Source organism: Camponotus vicinus, unplaced genomic scaffold, assembly GCF_025532165.1.
Source record: "Camponotus vicinus isolate PSW18456_S1 unplaced genomic scaffold, iyCamVici1.0 SCAF_3, whole genome shotgun sequence".
NCBI classification, from domain to species: domain Eukaryota; kingdom Metazoa; phylum Arthropoda; class Insecta; order Hymenoptera; family Formicidae; genus Camponotus; species Camponotus vicinus.
This window is the reverse complement of record NW_028141967.1, coordinates 4,521,096-4,542,269: the sequence shown is the minus strand read 5'-3', so window position 1 is coordinate 4,542,269 and position 21,174 is coordinate 4,521,096. Positions and strand designations below refer to the sequence as shown.

The following is a 21,174-nucleotide window of genomic DNA, read 5'->3' as shown; positions in this document are numbered from 1 at the left end:
TCCTTGGACTTTCATCGACTATCGCCGACGGAATATCGCACCCTCGTGGGACGGAGATATTTTCACCCCGAATTTTTATTTTTCTCGTTTCATAAAACTGCAAGTCCTGTAACGCGAGGCGACGTGACGTCTAGAGATATACGAGGTGAGTAAGGATTATTCCTGATCGATTTAAAAAAGTGGCGAGACCGAAAGGTGACGTTGAATCTTTTCAAATCTCAATGAAAATTAATTTGACGCTTAAATTAACTTCAAAATAGCTTAATACAAAATAAAAGTCATAAAGTCAGAATTTAAATCAAATTTTAAAAAATTCGATAAATATAATTTTTATTAAATGATTAGATTTGACAACTTTTTAAATAAATTTTAATCTCAGTTATAGTTCAAAATTTGCGTTACTATTAAAAATAATTTATAAAATAATTAATAAAACTTATAAAATAATAATTTATTTATTAGAATAAATTTTAATAAATAAATAGAAATAATAATAATATAAAACAGAGAAAATTTGTAATATTTCCTATATTATTATCGATTATCATAAGCTTTGAGAGAAAATCAATTCCTTATAAAATATAAATTTAATTTCAAAAAATTGAATTAAATTCGAAATAAAAATGTATACAAAAGAATTCAAACAATAATTAATAAATATTCCTTAATTCAATTTACATTAAATTTATTAAATTTTTCACATATTTTATATCAATATCAATCCTCTTTTCTGTAAAACTATATTTTTAATAGTTAAATATAAGCTTTATAATTTGAGAGAAAATTAATTCCTTATAAAATATAAATTTAATTTCAAAAAATTGAATTAAATTCGAAATAAAAATGTATACAAAAGAATTCAAACAATAATTAATAAATATTCCTTAATTCAATTTACATTAAATTTATTAAATTTTTCACATATTTTATATCAATATCAATCCTCTTTTCTGTAAAACTATATTTTATATCAATATCAATCCTCTTTTCTGTAAAACTATATTTTTAATAGTTAAATATAAGCTTTATAATTTGAGAGAAAATCAATTCCTTATAAAATATAAATTTAATTTCAAAAAATTGAATTAAATTCGAAATAAAAATTTATACAAAAGAATTCAAACAATAATTAATAAATATTGTTTAATTCAATTTACATGAAATTTATATTAAAAATTTTTCACATATTTTATTTCAACGTCAATCCTCTTTTCTGTAAGATTATATTTTTAATAGTAACGCGACACACAAATATTTATAGTAACATCACATTTCATTTAGTAACATCACACATAGATTTACTTATTCATGGTAAGGAACAAAGGAGATTATAAACGTTTCAAGTTAGCCAGAGAATAACTACAATCTCGCATTCAAGTTTGTGTTTACTTACGAAATTTCGGCCATTCTGAAATTGCAATTTGAATGCAAAGAAATGGCGCGTGGTGCAGTTTGCAGTATTGCATAACTTATTCAATAGGTCGACCTCTATTCATCGGTACGAAGCGACAGAAAGGGTAATGGGGAGAATCTTGAAAAAGAAGGACAAGTGAAAAACGCAAATAAAAAAAAAGAGAGCGATAAAGCGAAAAAAAAGGAGAGAGAGAGAAGCGAGGGAGAGAAAGAAAAAAAAATGCAACGCGTCATTCAAAATTAATATGGAAAGCTGCACGCGAATAAAGCAAACAGAGTCGAATGAGCATGATCTATATACACGGTGTCCCAGATTCCCGCACATCTCGCGATCCTTCATGCACATGGATTCCCTCGCTCGCTTCCTGTTCCCTTGATTTTACGTCGACGGAAATACGGGGCATCCTTTATACCTATCCTTTGACCCGCGAAATCTGAAGGACTAAAAATTTGCAAATACGTTTACAACCTCTCTTCCTTTTGTTCTCTCGAAACTCGTTGGTAGAAATAACTGAATCCAGCTCGACTCTCGAAAATGAATTTTCGATTCTTCCGAAAAACTCTTCTTTTCGCAGGGACTTCGACATTTGGAAGGGTAAATATTTTCCCGCGAAAGAAAAACAAAAGCAGAGCGAAAGTGATGAAGCGAAATTCGTTTCGAGTCGCAGAATAACCAGGTTTAAACAGTTGCGAGTGGGTTGTGGCTGGAAATGGCTATGCAAAAGGCAAATTTACGCTCGCGTCGCGATATCCTCGCATTTATTGTCTCATGTTAACAATTGCAAATCAGCCGCCAACCGCCGACAACTGTTTAAACTTGTTCGTTTATCTCTCATTTTCGTACTTTGTCAAGCTACGATATACACGTCCTCCGTTAAGTTCAAAAGAGCATTCTTGAAATATAATTGACAACTAATATCCAAGGAAAGCATAGAATGCTCCAAAAAAAATGAAATGAATATTTTTAGATCAATTATTTTTTCACAAAAATGTTCAAGTATCTAAGTTTTTCTTTCCTAAAATATAATTCAAAAAGTTCTACTGAAAATAAAATCAAAAAATCAAAAATAAAATTATATATTATATTTTTCTAATAACTAAATATAAAATATATATAAATAAATAATATAAATAATATAAATAATATAAATAATATAAATAAATAAATAAATATAAAATAAAATTAATTAAATTAAAAATAGAATGCTTCCGAAAAAAATTGACAAAATTATTCAAAAAAATTGTTTAAAAATTTTCTTGTATCACATTCTCCTTTAAGTTCAAAAGAGCATTCTTGAAATATAATTGACAATTAATATCCAAGAAAATCATGGAATGTTCCAAAAAAATAAATATTTTTAGATCAATTGTTTTTCCACAAAAATGTTCAAGTATCTATTATTTCTTTTTCCTAAAATATAATTCAAAAAGTTCTACTAAAAATAAAATCATAAAATAAAAAACAAAATTATATATTATATTTTTCTAATAAATAAATATAAAATATAATTAATAAATAAATATAAATATAAAATTGACAAAATTATTTTTAAAAAATTATTTAAAAATTTTCTTACAAAAAAATATCTAAAATATAAATCGAAAGAATGTGTCATTTGTTTCCAAGTTGCTTAATAATTTTAAAATGTGTCCGGCAATTATGGACACGTGTCAGGTGACGAAATAATTTACTAATAGATCATTATCACGGAATTTAATTGTCAGAAGTTGCGTGCAAATAATAATATCTAATTTCTCTCTCTTTCTAATCGAAATAAGGTGGCATTCTCATTCATTTATTTTTCATTCATTTACTCGCGTGTTTATCGCATTTTATCGTCGCGCGATCCCAAAATATCTGCGATCTATCGCGATAAACTGGCGAGAATAAATGACCCATTGTACATTAGTGCAAATTGCATTCTCGCCGAAAAATTTTTCGAGTCCACTTGACACGTATTTCGCGATAATGCATCGAGAGCTTGATTGTTACTTGTTTTAATATAATAACGTGCCGATAAATTACTACTCGATCGACTGGTTCTTTTGTCCCGATTAATGCTTGATCGATGTTATTAAAAAGAAGAATTAAGAATCAATGGTTTGGATTTCTCGTACCGATAAATTAATATTTAAACATTCGTAATTCCTTTCTTTTCAATTTTATTTAAAGAAGAATTAATGTTGTCTTTTTTCCTCTTCTGTTAAAAAGGATAAGAGCCACTCCCTCGATATTATTTTAAGGTAATGAATTAGCACGCATACAATATATATACGATAAATTGATATTCAGTCCATGTTATTACAGTAGGATAAATATTTTGAATTCTTCGCGCGTTGAACGCGCTCGTAATAAATTAATAATCCAATAAATTGATTTTTTTCCCTGCTCAATATTCAATCAACATTGCAAAAAAATTTCTAATTCTTTGCGCACGAAACGCGCCGATGAATTCGTATCCAATTGAGTAATTCTTTTTTTTATAATATATTTTTTCGATATCGTCCGCTTCGATATCGGTGTTATTTAAAGAAAGATTAATGTTTCTCTCTTTCCCTTCTATTTAAAAAAAAAACACACACACACAGAGAGGGTCGTAGTAATCTTGGTAGATTACCTTCGAGCTTTGGACAAGTTATGATTGGAATACACTTAAATATGATTTCAGTCGGAATCTAGCGGAATCGCGGCTTTGAAAGGATCCAAAACCGCGAGTCCACAAATGCGCGGAATTTCCGCATTCTTCGGTTTCGTTGAATTCACTTTGTGGAATTGGATAACATTACAAAGGTACTCACCGGAATAGCAGGAAGCCCAAGCCAGTAACCGCGGCTCGACGAACGTCATCGTTAACATCAGAGACCTATTGGAATAAAACGGAATAAAAATTATAATAATCCAGCGAGAAAATTATATAATCTACCTCTTGTTCTCTGAGACCGATATAAAGTCATCCGTGTCTCGCACAGATTAAATCGATACGTAAAAAAAGATCAGAAGGATCAAAACCTTTATTTTATACAAATAAGCTACTGCAAATTTTAATTTCTTATTAATTTAGCTTTTAAAAATACACGTTTTACTTCTAAATCTTAAAATTTAAAATATTATTTTGAATATTATTTAGCACTTATGTATAAAATAAGGAAAAAAAATCCATTTATAGGACACTAAAGTCGTAACAAAATAAAACCAAGAGAACGATAGAAGAAAAATCGAAAAGAACTATGCAATATGTTAGAAAAGTCCCGGATCGGTAAAATATCTTGAAAATGAGACATTTTAGAAAAAAAATGTTTTATACAAAAGTTGTTGGGTTTCAACAAATGCATCAAATAGCAAAACTTACTTGACCTTGAGCGTAACCATGAAGGAGCTCTCAAGGTCAACTTTAAAATTTTAAACGGAAACCTCCAATTTTTATTCAATATTCTTATCGCTTATCTCGAGAGCTTTCCAAAACACTATAATAAAGTATTTTTTCATTGGGTACTTTTCGAGTTATGAGGCTTGAAATAATTTCTTAATTTTACTTTATAAACCATAAAATATCTAATAAGATATTCATTTTTCGATTATCTTACCTTAATACTTTTATGTACAAAATAATGAGAGGAATCAATTGGTGTAAAGAAACAACATAGTTGTTTTTATAAAAAAATATGTAATTGTTAATTGCAAATTACATATTTTTTCTTAAAAACAACTCGAAAAGTACTCAATGAAAAAATACTTTATTATAGTGTTTTGGAAAGCTCTCAAGATAAGCTATAAGAATATTGAATAAAAATTGGAGGTTTCCATTTAAAATTTTAAAGTTGACCTTGAGAGCTCCTCCATAGTTACGCTCAAGGACAAATAAGATGCGTTTATATATTCATATTATATGTTCATATTGATGCATTTATTGAAACCCAACAACTTTTGTACGAAACATTTTTTTCTAAAATGTCTCGTTTTCAAGATATTTTACCGATCCGGGATTTTTCAAACACTCGTATGTAAAAAAAATGAAAGATTCTCGAGTATAAAATGTCAATTCGAAGTGACATCGATAGGAATACTGTATCTACATTTGGGGGTGTACATTTCGGATCAACAACTTACGGCAACATGCAAGAGTTTGCGGATGGCCTGGTTGTTTCCTGTGCCGCAGTAGGCCATCGCCAAGGTATACATGCCGCTCCTGCGCAGGATCGGATCCTTGTCGGCGCACAAGGATGTCACCAGGGGATCGGCTTCCTCCAGGCGACCGTACATCGTGAAGGCGATGCCGACTGCCAGGCCGCGCAGGATCTTCTCGTGCTGCGTCTCTTGGGCGTACTGGGGAAAGCAGAAGAAAGCCTCGTAAAAGGATCTAAAATCGATGCGCGAAACAGGAGACCGTCCTTTTGACGCTGATGTAATAAAATACCTTACATTTTCGCGATAGAGGCGAAACATTAGAGCGGTTACATGCATAAACATTGCAAATTAACGCCGCGCTTTAAATATTAAACAAATGATTAAATTTTCTAATTAACGGGCGCGCGACAAAAATCCTCGGAGAGCGAAAGGCGCCTCGTTTAAACCAAGCGTCTATCCAATTATTCAAATTGAGATCTTACACGTCGCTCTGTAAAAATCCCCGGATAAAGAACCGCGACGCGATGTACATGTAAAGTACAGTGTAATAAAATAAATTAATGTTTTTCTTTTCTTTATTTCTCTCTCTCTCTCTCTCTCTCTCTCTCTCTCTCTCTCTCTCTCTCTCTCTCTCTCTCTCGCGAGAGGGAAACTTTTCCATCTCTGAATAAATCAGTGTGATTTTCAGAAAATTCTGTTTCGCCGAATCATCTCTTTTAACAGGGCCGTGTTCAATGCCGCTTTTTGCAGGTGAGATCGAGATGTGCTCGTGCGTTACTTAATCGCAGCCGCCGGGACACATTATGGAGAACCCGTAATGGGTAATTGGATTAAGCCGACCGACTAGTGGCAAGTTATGATTCGTTTAGCATCGACCTGCTGCTGATGCTGATGCGGTTGCTGCTTGCGACGACGAAAGTTTGTTCCAGCCCGCGCGCGAAATTGCTTTCCTCGAGGAAACATCGACGCAAAAAAAAGAAAACGCGACCGTTGTTTCCCCGGACATCCGACGAGAAATAAATTGGCGAATTAATGAATAGAGGGCGAGAAAGAAGTAACCGAATCGTACCAGTCTTCTTTCAGACACACTTGAGAACTGTGGCTATGAAGAAAGTTTCTAAAAGTAACTTTTTTCTCCCTCTTTCTCTTTCTAACTCTGTGTAAAAAATTTTACCTACAATAAACTACAATAAAATTATAGAGAAAAGTATTTTCAGTGTACGTGATATCGAAACTAGAGCTGTTACTTTTGACAACTTTGAAGAAATTTCGAAAAAATTCCAAGCTTCGAAAAATATATTCTTGGAAATTTTTTCATGTAGGAAATGTTGAAAGTATTGTAAATAAAAGTGAAAATTAATTAATATATATACATAAAAAATTATTTAAAAAATAAATTATTAAAAATAATTTATAATAATTAATATATTAATAAATTATTAATAATTTATAATAATTTATATAATAATAAATTATTAATAATTTATTTAAAAAATAAATTAAAAACTTGAAAATCGAAAATTTTAGACATATTGTTCAATTCAGCAACGTGATTGCAATATTTTATTCAGATTTTGTCATATAATTTTATAAATATATATTTATTAATATAATCTTCAAAGCTTTGAATTTTCGAATTAAATTACCAGCTCTAATCGAAACTAATCTACATTATAATAATAAAACCTTGAAAAGCGGGATTGAAACACTTGAAAAATTACTTAATCAAATATATGAGATAAAGATAAATGAGTTTTTATTATGTAATATCAGACTTATCGACATAAATTAACATTTGATAAATAAAATAAATAAGTTCAACTGTCATGATAAAATGGCACAATCGATTAATCTTGTTTAAATTGGATTGGCACACAAATTAATTACGCCTATTTAATTGATATCATTGACAGCTTATCGATCGCATTCTGTCTGTATCGATCTTGTTGTCTCTTCTCGATAACAGACTATAAAAGAAACGTCAGGAAACACGTTAAAAGTTAAAATCTTCAAGAAGTTATAAAGAAATTATCGCGAAGATTATGGCTTTCCCGGCGATTGCATTGTGTGCGTAAAACGAACATTGTTCCCTGATTTCGCGGTTGCATATTCGTAGAGGAGGAAAAAATATTATTTTTTTCAACACTTATTTAAGCGTATTTCTAAGAGAAGCTTATCTTCCAATATATTGTTTATTTACTAAATATTTATGTACTAAAAAGAGATGTTAATCTCTTACCTCGTAAAACGGCATATTTGTGGTGGAAAAAAAATTTATAATTTTTGTTAAAAATTTATAATAAAAATTATAAATATATATAATAAAACTATAAATTTTTTATTAAAAATTTATAACTTCCATAAAATATAAAATAAATTTTATTAAATATAAAATAAATATTAACAAATATAAAATTTTATTAAAAATTTTATTAAATAAAAAAATTTCTTATTAAAAATTTTATTAAATATAAAATTATTATTAATAATTATTATTTAAAATTAAAAATTTTATTAAATATAAAAATTCTATTAAATATAAAATTTTATAAAAAATTTACAAAATTTTAACTTCATTTAAGGATAAATTTTTTTTCACCACAAATATGTATTGCTTTAAAAAAATATATATTTTTTTTTATCATAAATCTGTGTTTAATTTTATGTCGAAAAATCATCTTAAACAGAGATTGAGGCTTTTCCTTGCAGTGTATCCTACTTTATTAGCGACCCTCGCGACGGATGGGAATTACACGCTTTTCGCCGACGACCATGGAACATCGTACATGATCGATGAAAGCGAACCTGTACCTACGGCGGTGGAACTCGCCGAGATCGAGGAATCCGCTCTCGAGACCTTCTTCTTTTTATTCACACGGTAAATATAAAAAAAATTAAAAAATTTGTTCGAAATATTCTCTGGTAAAATAAAAATTATCACCTTTATCTCTTATTTAGAAACAACCCGAAAAATGGACAGCAGTTAATTGTCAACGATAAGGAAAGCGTGGATAATAGTTTTTGGAATCCTGAACATCCCACTAGCATCTACGTTCATGGATGGCGGGCAAATATATCGTCTGGATCCTCTAGCACCTTGATTCGAGATGGTAGAATCATAATTCATCTTAATTGCCTGGATCTTTTTGCCTCTCTGATTTCTTAATATAATTCTTATCTCTTTCTTTTTTTTCTTTACTTTATCTTTAAATATTCCTGAATTTCTAAACTCCTTAAATTTAATTTCTTTTAACTCTCTGAATCTTTAATACGTACTTCTTATTCTCCTCCTTCTCCTTTTCATCTTAATTTCCCGAGTCTTTGAATTCTTCTAACGTTTTCAAATTTAAATTTCTAAATTCCATGGATTCTTTTAGCGCCCCGAATCTCGGCGAGACTAATTTCTATTTCGCTACCATTCTCTCTGTTTAATATCCCAGCTTATCTCAGCGCCAACGATTACAACGTCATCCTGGTTGACTGGCAAAAAGCGGCTAGCAGTCTCTGGTACTGGAAAGTCGCGAGAAGCATACCGTTCGTGGCGGGACATCTGACTAAATTGGTAAATTTCCTGGAGAAGGAGGCGGGTCTGGATACCTCCAGACTCAGACTGGTAGGACATTCTTTGGGTGGGCACATCGTCGGTCTCGCAGCTCGTGGCGCCAACAGCAAAGTCGCTGAATTGATGGGTAAATCCAAGTATTTGTTGCGGAAAAAATATAACGAAGAGAATCAAAACTCGAACTTGAAGAATAAATAATAACCGATCAAGAGAATTTTCTCATATTTCTTTAATAAAAAAAAATGAAGAAGATACGTTGGAAATTTTTCTCCCAAGATCAAACTCAAATTTTGAAGGAAAAAAGAAACTCGGGACTCTCTTTTTTTAATCTTTTAAAATTAATTTGAGAGATGAGAGGGATTGTCGATTTGCAGCTCTAGATCCCGCGAAACCCGCGTTCACCTCCAAAGGACCAGGCGAAAGGGTGGACATCACGGATGCGGATCTGGTGCAGGTGATCCACACGAGTGCGATCGGTCTCGAAAACCCGCTCGGTGACTCCGATTTTTATCCGAACGGCGGTATCCTGCAACCGGGATGCAGCAAGCTCAGTAAATATGGCTCGATAGCCTCCTCGACGCCCAAGTCAATATCGCTTGTTGGCTCATTAGTTAACGCGCTAAATTAATTTTCAGTACCCGCGTGCGCGCATGCGAGAGCCTACCTGTATTACGCCGAGTCCGTCAAGAACCCAACAGGTTTCCGCGCCGGTGACGTATTCATGGGCGGGCCAAACTTCGATTCAAAGTAAGTATAATTTAATTTAGTAAAAAAAAATATAATTTGTGTACGATAAAAAAATTCGTGAAATAAAAAACAAAGGTGTCATTCCAATGGCAAAAGCTACTATTCAAATTAGGGTTGTTACTTTTGACAGCTTCGAAGCTTTGAATCTAGAAGTTAACTTCAAACTTTTAAAGTTCAAAAAATATATTTTTACAAATTCATAAGAAATGTTGAAAATATTGTAAATAAAAGTGAATTAAAATAAATGAGAAAATGTTAAATTGAAGTCAATAAAATGTAAAATTAAAATAAATAAAAAAATATTATAAAATATTAATATACAAAATATTATAAGATATTAATGTACAAAAAATTATATAAAAAATAAATTGAATTGAATTATTAAATTAAATTATTAAATTAAATTATTAAAAAATTATTAAAAATTAAAATTTAAGTATTAAAATTTTTAGACACATTTTTCAATTTAGTAACATAATTGCAACATTTTAAATTGTTGTTACAATTTAAAATTTCGGACATTTCAGATTTTATCATATAATTTTATAAATATGTATTTATCACGAGATAAATAATTTCCAAGAAGCTTCGAAGCTTCGAAACTGTGAAATTTTGATCTTTAAAAATTTTAATACCGAAACTTTGAATCTTTGAAACTTCAAAGTTCGAATATCAAAGTCTTCGAAGTAAATCACTAGTCCTAATTTAAATTTCTCCTATTTTATTTTATTAAGCAAAAAATGTGTTTTCTTTTTCTTCTTTTTCTCCTTCAATAGAATGAACATTTGTTTCTTATTGCATCGGTTTTTCTTTTCTCTTTCCTCCCCATTTTTATATTTTCTTTTTCAAATGTTGTGCTGAGAAATATCGAATGCCGCGGAAACTTTCGCGTTTTCCTTCACGCAAATTGACCGAGACGTTAATTTCATTGTTTGTATTATTTTCAGCGCGAGAGGAAAGTACACTCTGAAAACCCGCACATCATCACCGTTCGCACTCGGATAGACGTTATCGTCTTATAACTATCACTCCTGCAAATATTCTGCGATAAAAAAAAAATAAATTTTCCTACAAGCATTCTCAAGTCTGTTCACGTTACTGAAATGACTCATCCGATATTTTCGTTCTCTTCACATACACAACTACATTATCAGTATTTCATCATCACTATCACTCTGACAGGAGCAAATATCGTTTTATCATTAAAGCACTTGTAATTACTTTTCAGATCAATAACTTTGTGTATTTATATTATTGTATATACTATATCAGGATTGTCGACAAATCGTAATAATTCTAAAAAAAAGAATGTTCGATCATAATCGTTTTCTTTCATCTTTTTTTTAAATTAATCTGTCTTTTCGATTCACGTGCGATTGACTTATTGGGTCATATCATAAATTTATCGATCACACAATTAAACTATGTCTATCAACAGACTATAAAAGAAAGATTCGGGAAACTAAGAGCAGAATTTTCAACATGCAATCTATTACGAAGATGTTTGCTTTGCCGACAATCGCGTTACGTACGTAAAAAACAATTATTCTCGGATTTCGCAGTTGCATATTCGTGAAAAAATTATTCTTCGGCTGGCAATCGCATATTCATGAAAAAGGAATATTACTTTTCGATTATGTTCTCTTTCGTGAAAAAAAAAAATATATTTATATTATTTGATTTTTTCGCAATTTTAATAAAAAAAAATTATTCTTGAATTTCGCGTACGTCTCTGCATACAACATATTTAATTCCATTTTGCGAGAAAATTTCGGTGATCGATGTGACAGTGTATCTTTCTCTATTGACATCCCTCGCGGCGAATGCAAACTACGCGACTTCTGTCAACGATGATGAGATGTCGTGTACGTAGTCGATACAAGCAAACCCGAATTGACATAGGCAGAATTTGATGACATTTACGAATCAGTTCAAAACACTAGCTTCTATTTGTGCCCTCGACATATATGTCCCAAATATTGGCACAAGAAGAATATCGCGTATGATTGATAATTTTAAGAAGATTAAATTACATATATTTTTTTTTAGAAATAATCCGAAAAATGATCCAAAAGTACATTTATGTATATAGATAAATAATATAAATAGAGATAAATTTATTTATGAGAAAATCCCTTTACATAAAATAATAAAAAACATTACAAAAAAATAATAAAAAAAAAGAAAATACGAGAAAAGAGTGATAAATATTATAAAGAGAGAAAAAAAATAAAAAGAAAATAAAGAATACAAGAGTGAAAACAAATGTAAAAATATATAAAGCTAATCATTAATACATAATTTAGATAAACCTAATTGAGATAGTGAATTAACGCATTCTTGAAAGAACTACTTAATTGAATAAAAAAAAATCAATCTTATCTGAGCACTTAATTGCTAGCGGAAATAATCGATTAACACAGATCTAAATCTACCATACATAGTTCGATGAAATTCTTCATGAAAAAGCAAGCTCTTCCCGAAATGCCTCGTCGATATATTTAAATTAACATTCAGATATCAGAGCAATCAACACAGCCATTTATAACTTTATATAAAAATGTAAAATTAAAGAAAAGTTTCCTATATATTATACAAAGATAATAGATTTAATTAACTAATTATAGACACATAATTAAATCAAATCATGGCAAGCTCATAGGCCTATATTTATCGACGATTTAGATAGTATGAAGAACAGTTCTTGAAATTTTGATCATTCCACTCGATTGATTACTCATGGATGGCGAGAAGATTGCAAAGGTTGAGAAGGAGATCCTTGTTTACAAATTCGAGACGATAGAATCTTCATAAACCGTCAAGTCTTTGGATTCTCGAGAATCAATATTATATAATCCTTATACTTCCTTTTTTTCCTTTAAAATTCTTAAATTTTTTTACTTTCTAAAATCCTTAATGTATAATTTTTATATAATTTCTCCTTCTTTTATTTTTAATTTCCAAAGATCTTTTAGATTCTCTAACTGGATAATTCAAATTTAATTTAAATTTTCAAATTTCTGATTTCCACGGATTATTTTAGGGCCTTGAATCTCGACGATTAAATTTCTGCTCGTTCATTAATGTCCATTAATATCCTTAGCTTATATCAGCGTTGTAGATTATAATGTCATTCTGATCGACTGACGGGACGTGGTCGGATCTCTCTGGTATTGTAAAGCCGCGAATAGCGTGTCATTCGTGTCAACACGTGGCTTTCCTGATAGATTTTCTCGAAAATAAAGCAGGCCTGGATCCTGACAAGACCACGATAGTCGGATATTCTTTAGGAGCGCACGACGATCTGGGTGCTCGTTTCACGATCAACGAAATGGCCGAGGTAAATCCCACAAAAGGCATTTAACATTTTCTTTTCTTGCTTACAAATCCAAAACGGTAGAATCTTTGTTAATAATAGTCGAATTTCAGGATTCTTGATTTCTCGAATCGATAACATATATTTTAAGGATTATACTATATAACCTTTATATACAGGGTGTCCCAGACTTAACGAAATGTTGAGGAAGACTTCATAAAAATGTCCAAACTAGTAACTACTGTCGCATGGAAAACACAATCGCGCTCACTGCAGAATTCTATTTTTTATTTTATATTCATTCCTCTATCGATATCGATATTATCGCGCTGTACGCGGGCTCCTTGATGGGCTATGTCCCTGAGCATAGGAGAACGTAACGCGCCGACTGGTAATCTTTAATCTTTTGTAGCGCCGAAACTACATTTTCCTCAACATTTTGGTATTAAGATTTTCATTTCCAAATGATCTCAAGAATCTACCATTAACGGCTGATTCGTTAAGTCTGGGACACCCTATATATAAAGTAAAAATCTAATTTATAAATTTAAGTTTTTTTAAAGGCTTGAAAACTTGAAAAAAAAAAGAAAAAGGAAGTAATAATATATATAATAATATATAATAATATATATATATTACTATACTTTCTTTTTTCTTTTTATTTTTTTTCAAGTTTTCTTTTCAAGCCTTTAAAAACCTCTTAAATTTATAAATTAAATTTTTTTTACTTTCCAAATTCTTAATCAACTAGAGAGAGGCTAAGGTAGATATTTCCAATTCACAGTTTTAGATCTTCAGAGCGTAAGTCTTGCGTTCGAGTCTGGAGAACCAGGGCAAAAGGTGAATAAATCAAATGCAAATCTGATGCAAGTGATATACATTTGTACGACGAGTTTTGTAAACATAAAAGCGACGATCAACACTTTCGAATTTTGTCCCAAAGACGGTGAAGAACAACAGGATACGTTTCGATAAGATGGATCGATTAATAAGATTCGCCGACCCCGAAAATTCGGTTTATTATTCAATAAAAGATGCTTCGTTCATTACTCGATAGACTAATTAATCTGCAATTTGCAGGCGATACGGTGATTGGATGCACATTTTACATGAGAGCTTTCCTATATTACTGTCGAATCTATCATAAAGCAAGATTTCCGCACCGGAAGTATATTCATAGACAAACCATCCCTCGATCCGAAGCAAATACAAAGTCTTTTCATTCTTCAACATACATGATGTATGCTTTATATGTAGGATATATGTTTTACAAGACGTGATATATGCTTTACAAGATGTTGTTTTTCTTCCTTTTGCCTTATTTCTGTATTATTATCTATCTCTACTTTGTTTAAATGAATTATATAATTTTATTTTTTATTATTAAAATTATTAGTATTTAAAATTGATAGACATCCCCCATAGATTTTCTTCCGTCGATTAAAGATGATAATTAATGATGCATTATCGGTTCTATTTTATTTTCATCGAATATATATTTTAGAAATGGCCAGAGTAAGCCAATCGCATTCGGATGATAATTAATACTGTTGTGCTATAGTTATGCACAATTTCTATATTTTTTTGTAAATATTTCTATCGTATTAAATATAGTTTTTCAAAATACTTTCTAAATATACTATGATTTACCCTGCATTTTCTCCAAATTATTTAATTAATTTATCAATAGCAAGAACATTTTTTTGGACTTTAAAATCTTTCTTTACATAAGATAACACGATCTAAAACCGAAGAAAAAGAGGATCTATTTTCGATCTTTTAATGCGCCAACTTTTATTTCTTTCATCTTTGCCTTTCATAAGAGCGTATATCTCGTATCTACTATTTTTTTAATAGCTGAAATAAAACGAGAGATGTAAAATATGTAAAATATGTATTAAACTTACTGCGACCATGTCTTCAATAGCCTGTGTAGATTTGGATCCTAGCATGACCATGCCCATAGCAATACCGGCCGCTTCGCCGGTCACAGCATCATCTTGATACAAATTGAATTTCAGTTGCTCATAAACATCCTGTCTATGCGAGCCCATCGCGGCTAATCCAAGGCCGAGGCAGCCACCGTGACGAACCATCTAGCAAATAAATTTTACAAGATAAGGCTACATCGAACTGCTATATTAAGTTTTATGCAGATACATTTTTTAATTATTTAATAAAACAACAAAAATTATAATAAACATATTTAAATTTAACATGTAACTAAAGAAATCTATTTCAAGATAAAATTATTAAGAGAAGAATATTTTATATGAACTTACTTCATTTTGAGCATCTTTTAATTGACCCAAAAGATAGTCCGTGATTGCAGCCCCATGATTAGCATGTATAAGTCCCAAAGCGTATAAACCACCGCCTTCTGAGTATCCAGCACCAGCAGCACCGGAATCTCTTGGCAAGTAAGATTGCATGAGAGCTAAAGCTTCTTGCTCGTGTCCCCGATGAATCACTCCCAGAGAAGCCGTTGCAGTCAGTTTCGCCCAATTAGTGGCTCGTGCTAACCACTCTAGGTTATCTCTGAAAAATAAAAAATATTTTGAAAATTAAAAACTATTTTTTTATATTTTACTTTTTCAAAATTAAAAAATTTAAATAAATAAAATTTTCAGAAAATTAAAAACTCCAACACATTTCAGTTTCTTCATATTTTTTGTTTTAAAATTAAAAAAATCTGACAAATAAAAAATTAAAATATTAAAAAAGAAAAAGTTTCTAAATTTCAGATTTAAGTCTTCAAAATAAATATATACCTTAAAAATTGATCGCTAGTCGTCCCAGAATGCATAAAAGCGTTCGCGATTACAGTAGCAGTATGACAAATTGAAACTCGTATCGCATCCTTGGTATTCTTCAGAATCAGCATATCGGTATGATTGCTGCGAATTAGGAACTGCAGATGCAAATCAATGGATACTTCACCGCCCAAAATACTCGATAAAGCATCCACGCGCTCCTGCTGCTCCCTCTCCTCTGCATTCTAAAGAAAAATGTCATAAGATATTAAAAAATATTTTTTTTCTCATTATATATATATTAATAATCAATAATAACATCATATAATATTATCAATATATATAATATGTATAATTATAAAATAAAAAGTAAAGTACACTAAACAACATAATCTATAATTAACACTATGATTAAGATTCTATAACTTAGCTAATATCTACAACATAATAATTTAGTTAATAATAATTTTATTAAATAATTAATATAATAATACCAAGCTCTCGACGCTGCGCTGAGCCTTTTCTTCTGTATTGGGAGCTGTAGTTCCTTCATTGGTCTCCATGTTTGTAGTTTCTGTGCTGTCTTCGGTTGTCTTAGCGGCAGTGGTAGCGGCAGCTGGTTTAACTATCGGCTTAACCAGAAGCGCGCCCGGAATAGGCGCGGTAGCTCGCAAAGCTTGCAAGACACGACCAAGAAACTGTTGGGTCGCAGATTCGTACAGATCAAAGGCGATCTGATAAGCCATCAGCACGCAGTCTTGTGAACCCTTGCTCAGTCGATCCAGAAGTTCAGCTACGGCCAACGGATCGTCCAGAAAAATGAGACACTGGCACATATTGACATAGTCAGGGGTGCCTAGGTTCCGGTAGAGGCTGACCAAGCAACGGAGTAGAGTATTACGAAATCCACGGTTCTGAATAAGACTCATGGCTACTTGGAAAGCGTACGATAGCATCCCACTCACGTCGTCCTAAAAAGAAAGAGAATTTTGTGTTCTTGTATTAATATAAATTTTGTTTTTTAATTTTTAAATTTATTTAAAAGAGTATTTAGTACACGAGATCAATATGGATCAATAATTCATATTAAATTATATATACAATAATTATAAAGTACCAGTGAAACTAATACTCACAGATTGCATGATAGCTGCTTCAAATATATCCATCCTGCGTGTTTCCAGGGCAAGACCCAAGGCCTGACGATATTGATTGTCATCGAGACAACGTTGGAACATTCGATTTACTATTCCCTCCAGTCTAGGATCAATGCCCTTGCTTCCTGGCGGAAGTTTTCCTTCTGCTTCCAAGACACGTTGCTGCGTATAATAATCGATACACTTGGCTGAAAGATTAAGTTAAAAAGATTGATTTAAAAACAACACTTAAGATTTAAACGTTGACAATAATTATAATTCTGCCATACCAATAGTAGTGTCAACATATTCGTTTCGAGCATTGACATCAAACAGCTCTCCTGCTCCAAGAGCATAAGTCAGCGAATCCTCAAAACTACCCAGATGATAATACACCTTGCTGGCGACCAGAGCAGCCAATTCATGTTGCTGGAACGATTTATCCTCATGCAGGATTTCACTATAAAAACAATATAAAACAACATCGTATTCAGACAAGCAATAATAGGATCAAAATGAGAATATATATTATAAATATATCATAAAGATAAATTTGTTTGCTTTCTACGTACATCTTTTCGATAGCCTCAGAAATCTCGGGCCAGAATTCATCTACTATCATGTTCAGTTTCTTCAAAGCAAACACTTTCAGTTCAGGCATCGGCTCCTCCAACAAGGAAATTATGCCAGCTGCAAAAATTATAATTGTACTTATGTTGAAGTTATTATCGTCACATATAATGTGACATATAAAGAAAATTATATATTTGGGCTACAATCTGAATGCATTGAAGCGTTTGATTGACCCCTCAGGTTAAAAAAATCTTTACTCCTTTTGTCTTAATTGGTCAATCAAACGCTTCAAAGCATCCAGAGCGTTTTCCCGATCTTTCAGCCTTGGTCACATTATATTGTTAGATTATGTGACAAAATTACAAATAAAATGACAAATTTTGTCACATTATATCGTCATAGAAGGTGACAAAATTACAACGAAAATTACACGAATAATATAAATGACATAAATGTGATAAAGTAATAAATAAAATGAACGATAAATTTTCATTTATTATCTGATAAAATCCTGTAAAATTCGTCTCTTCGTTTCCTTGACTTTTAGAAATGGATGCTCCGAAGTTATCCGAAAATGCCTTCAAGGTTAAGTCTCGCGTGATTTGCAAATCATCGCATGAAAATTACGCGCGAACGTAATAAAATCCTCGGACGATCGATAAAGAATGTACTTGAGGCGGTGGAAGATTATTTGACGACCTACCTGCTGAGGTGATATTCATCTTGCCGAATTTCATCGAACGATTGACGATTGACAGTAAAGACAGTGAATTTCCTGGAGAACGGAGACACACAAAGTACAAAGAGATAGCGCCGCGAATTTGTTTGAACTTGTAGATACGTTCAGCCTCTTGACAGATCTCCAGCGACCTTAGCGACATCTGTGAGGCAAGAGTGTTGAACAAACGCCAAAATCCACGAATGTTCGCAAAGGGTAATATGCACAATTTCAATTTCTGGTTCTGTTCCGTACTAATAGGCACGAAATACCGATAATACGAGTGCTATAAAACGCTTGTACGTATATATTAAATAAATTTTTAAAATAAATAAGTTTTTTCGTCCTCTCTCTTTCTCTCTCTCTCTCTCTCTCTTTCTATATATACAGGGTGGACCATTTTAACCTTTAATGGAGAATAACTCGAAAACCAAGCCCGGGAGAGAAAAATGTTTCAGACAAAAGTTGTTTGGTTTCGAGGGGGCCATAAGATGGTATCATTGGTTTGACCTTGAAGAGTTATTTGAAGGTCACATGAAGGTCACCTTCAATTTCTTAAATGGAACCTACTATTTGTCATTGCATATTCTTGTAGCTTATCTCAAGAGCTTTCCAAAATACTATAATTAAGTACCTTTTCGTTAAGTACTTTTTGAGTTATGAGGCTTGAAATAATTTCTTAATTTTACATAAACCGTAAAATATCTTGTAAAATATTCATTTTTCGATTATCTTACCTTAATACTTATACGTACAAAATAATAAGACGAATCAACTGGTGTAAAGAAAACACATAGTTGTTTTGAAGAAAAAATATGTAATTTGCAATTAACAATTCCATATTTTTTCTTAAAAACAACTATGTGTTTTCTTTACACCAATTGATTCCTCTCATTATTTTATTTCTACAGAAAATATAGATTTGTTAGATTTTTTAAATATATTTTTTTATATACTTGACGTACTTTATTTTACCGTTATAAGGTTGTTTCTAGAGGGATATCACCACCTTTTTGTAAAAATTTATATTATTTCTGCAAAAAATATATACGCATTTTTAAAAATCTTTACTAAGGGTAAGTTGCGTATTTTTACAAGGTTTCATTTTCTATATATTAGAGTTCACTTCCAAGGGGTGGTTTTTGAATATTGTTATAATACGATAAATTAGTCTCCTTAGAAGTCTTATCTAACGGCACAGTTTTTATATTTTTGTGATACCGTTTTCGAGATGGATTAGATTTTACCCCCAAGAGGTTTTTGAAAATTGTTATGCGATAAATTAATCTCTCACACGTATACACACACATATACACATATCACACGTATGCACACACATGTACATAAATGGTTTTGTTTCTTAAAGCATTTTTGCACACTAAAGCGAATAATCATATATGGGCGTTATGAACGCAGCTTGAGGGACAAAATCGCTTTGAATGTGTGCGTGCGAAGATCGTTCATGAGTCTGAACCTTATGATGGAAAATGAAAAATGTCACAATTCTGACATGCGATTATCATTTCTCGGGATTGACTGCACCGATTTTATTCAAACTGGTCACAATCGAAAGCTTGTATTCACATTATATGAGAAAAATGCCGTTAGATTTTTAATTACGGCTTTAGTTTCTGAAATATTTCAATCGAAAGTTTATGTGACGTCATTTAACGTAAAATTCCGGATAAGCTACTTGGTAGCGCCGCATCGAGAACAGTGACTCTCAATGCTAGGATCCAATTTTTTATCAGTTTTTTATGTACTTGGCGTCGCGACGCTACCGCGTCGTTTGATACATGCATGATGTTTTTCTCTGTATTCATAAATCTAAAATTTCCAAATTACAATAAATGAAAAATTAAATATGAGGAACATCAATGATGGAATAATTTATAATTATCGAATATATAAAAGTAATAATTATATTTTAAAATCAATTATAATAAATACTATAAAATAATAATTGTATTTTAAAATAAATTAATTTCAATTTTATATTATAAAAAGTAACGAAAAAGTAACGAATCGTTACTTTCTTAGTAACGGTAACGGTAACGAGTTACTTTGCAAAATTAGTAACGAGTAACGGTAACGCGTTACTTTTTTGAAGTAACGTTCCCAACTCTGGTTAAATTACACATGTAACTAATGTCATATGTCATTAATATCGCAGAGCGTCGCTAACGCAATCTTCTGTCGAGAGAGAAACTGCACGCTTTCTCTTTTTGTGTTGTGTAGATGTGCGTTGATGACAGTGATGATAAAGATGTTTCTTAAATGAAAATTTCCATATTTCGATTTTGCATCATGATATCTCCGTTTATAGATCATGCAGAACAAAAATAAAGATACTTTCTTTATTTTTGTCTTTATACAATTCAAACTCGCTCTATCGATTAAGCTTAAGAATTCGATCCGTTCAGCCGTTATAAGATTCGATAATCTGATGATTCTCAATCCGACTCGCGCATAAATATACGGAGTGCCTCGCTAATCCTTCGCATGAACTTGACGCGAGGCATATAAAAATATGATGATATAAATCGTTAAAATAAGATAAATAAATATAATTAATAATATAAATTAATAATATAAATAAATATAATATAAATAAAACTTAAAAAGTTTTATATTTTAATTTTATAATTTATATTATAAAATGTTAGTTATAAAATTAAAATATAAAACTTTTTAAGTTTTATTTATATTATATTTATTCAGATTATTAATTTATATTATTAATTATATTTATTTATCTTATTTTAACGATTTATATCGTCATATTTTTATATGCCCCGCGTCAAGTTCATGCGAAGGATTAGCGAGGCAC

The 21,174-nt window shown here is 31.1% G+C and overlaps 2 protein-coding genes and 1 long non-coding RNA gene across 4 annotated transcripts in view; 1 reads left to right on the top strand and 2 right to left on the bottom strand.

Annotated features, from left to right (window-relative positions):
* Rpn2 (Regulatory particle non-ATPase 2) overlaps nt 1-18,476 on the bottom strand; it is a 48,437-nt gene extending 29,961 nt beyond the window's left edge. For both annotated transcript variants that reach the window (XM_083092930.1, XM_083092929.1), the window contains exons 1-10: nt 18,330-18,476; nt 17,626-17,743; nt 17,344-17,513; nt 17,054-17,262; nt 16,412-16,888; nt 15,936-16,162; nt 15,447-15,702; nt 15,072-15,260; nt 5,522-5,737; nt 4,213-4,277 (exon numbers count right to left, since the gene is read on the bottom strand). In XM_083092930.1, coding sequence (XP_082949056.1) covers nt 4,213-4,277; nt 5,522-5,737; nt 15,072-15,260; nt 15,447-15,702; nt 15,936-16,162; nt 16,412-16,888; nt 17,054-17,262; nt 17,344-17,513; nt 17,626-17,743; nt 18,330-18,363 — 1,961 coding nt within the window. In that variant the 5' untranslated portion in view covers nt 18,364-18,476. The remainder of the gene's footprint in view (nt 1-4,212; nt 4,278-5,521; nt 5,738-15,071; nt 15,261-15,446; nt 15,703-15,935; nt 16,163-16,411; nt 16,889-17,053; nt 17,263-17,343; nt 17,514-17,625; nt 17,744-18,329) is intronic.
* LOC145967932 (pancreatic triacylglycerol lipase) lies at nt 7,553-10,939 on the top strand. Its single transcript, XM_083093036.1, has 7 exons — nt 7,553-7,606; nt 8,249-8,417; nt 8,498-8,649; nt 8,980-9,228; nt 9,476-9,652; nt 9,737-9,848; nt 10,796-10,939. Exons 1-7 carry the CDS (start codon nt 7,582-7,584, stop codon nt 10,851-10,853), a joined length of 942 nt encoding a protein of 313 aa, XP_082949162.1. The 5' UTR covers nt 7,553-7,581; the 3' UTR covers nt 10,854-10,939.
* On the bottom strand, nt 9,314-9,884 carry LOC145967933 (uncharacterized). The gene is made up of 2 exons (XR_014437616.1): nt 9,766-9,884; nt 9,314-9,627 (listed from the first exon to the last, which is right to left on the bottom strand). It is a non-coding gene; the product is annotated as an uncharacterized LOC145967933 (long non-coding RNA).
* Nucleotides 18,477-21,174: the final 2,698 nt, after the last annotated feature.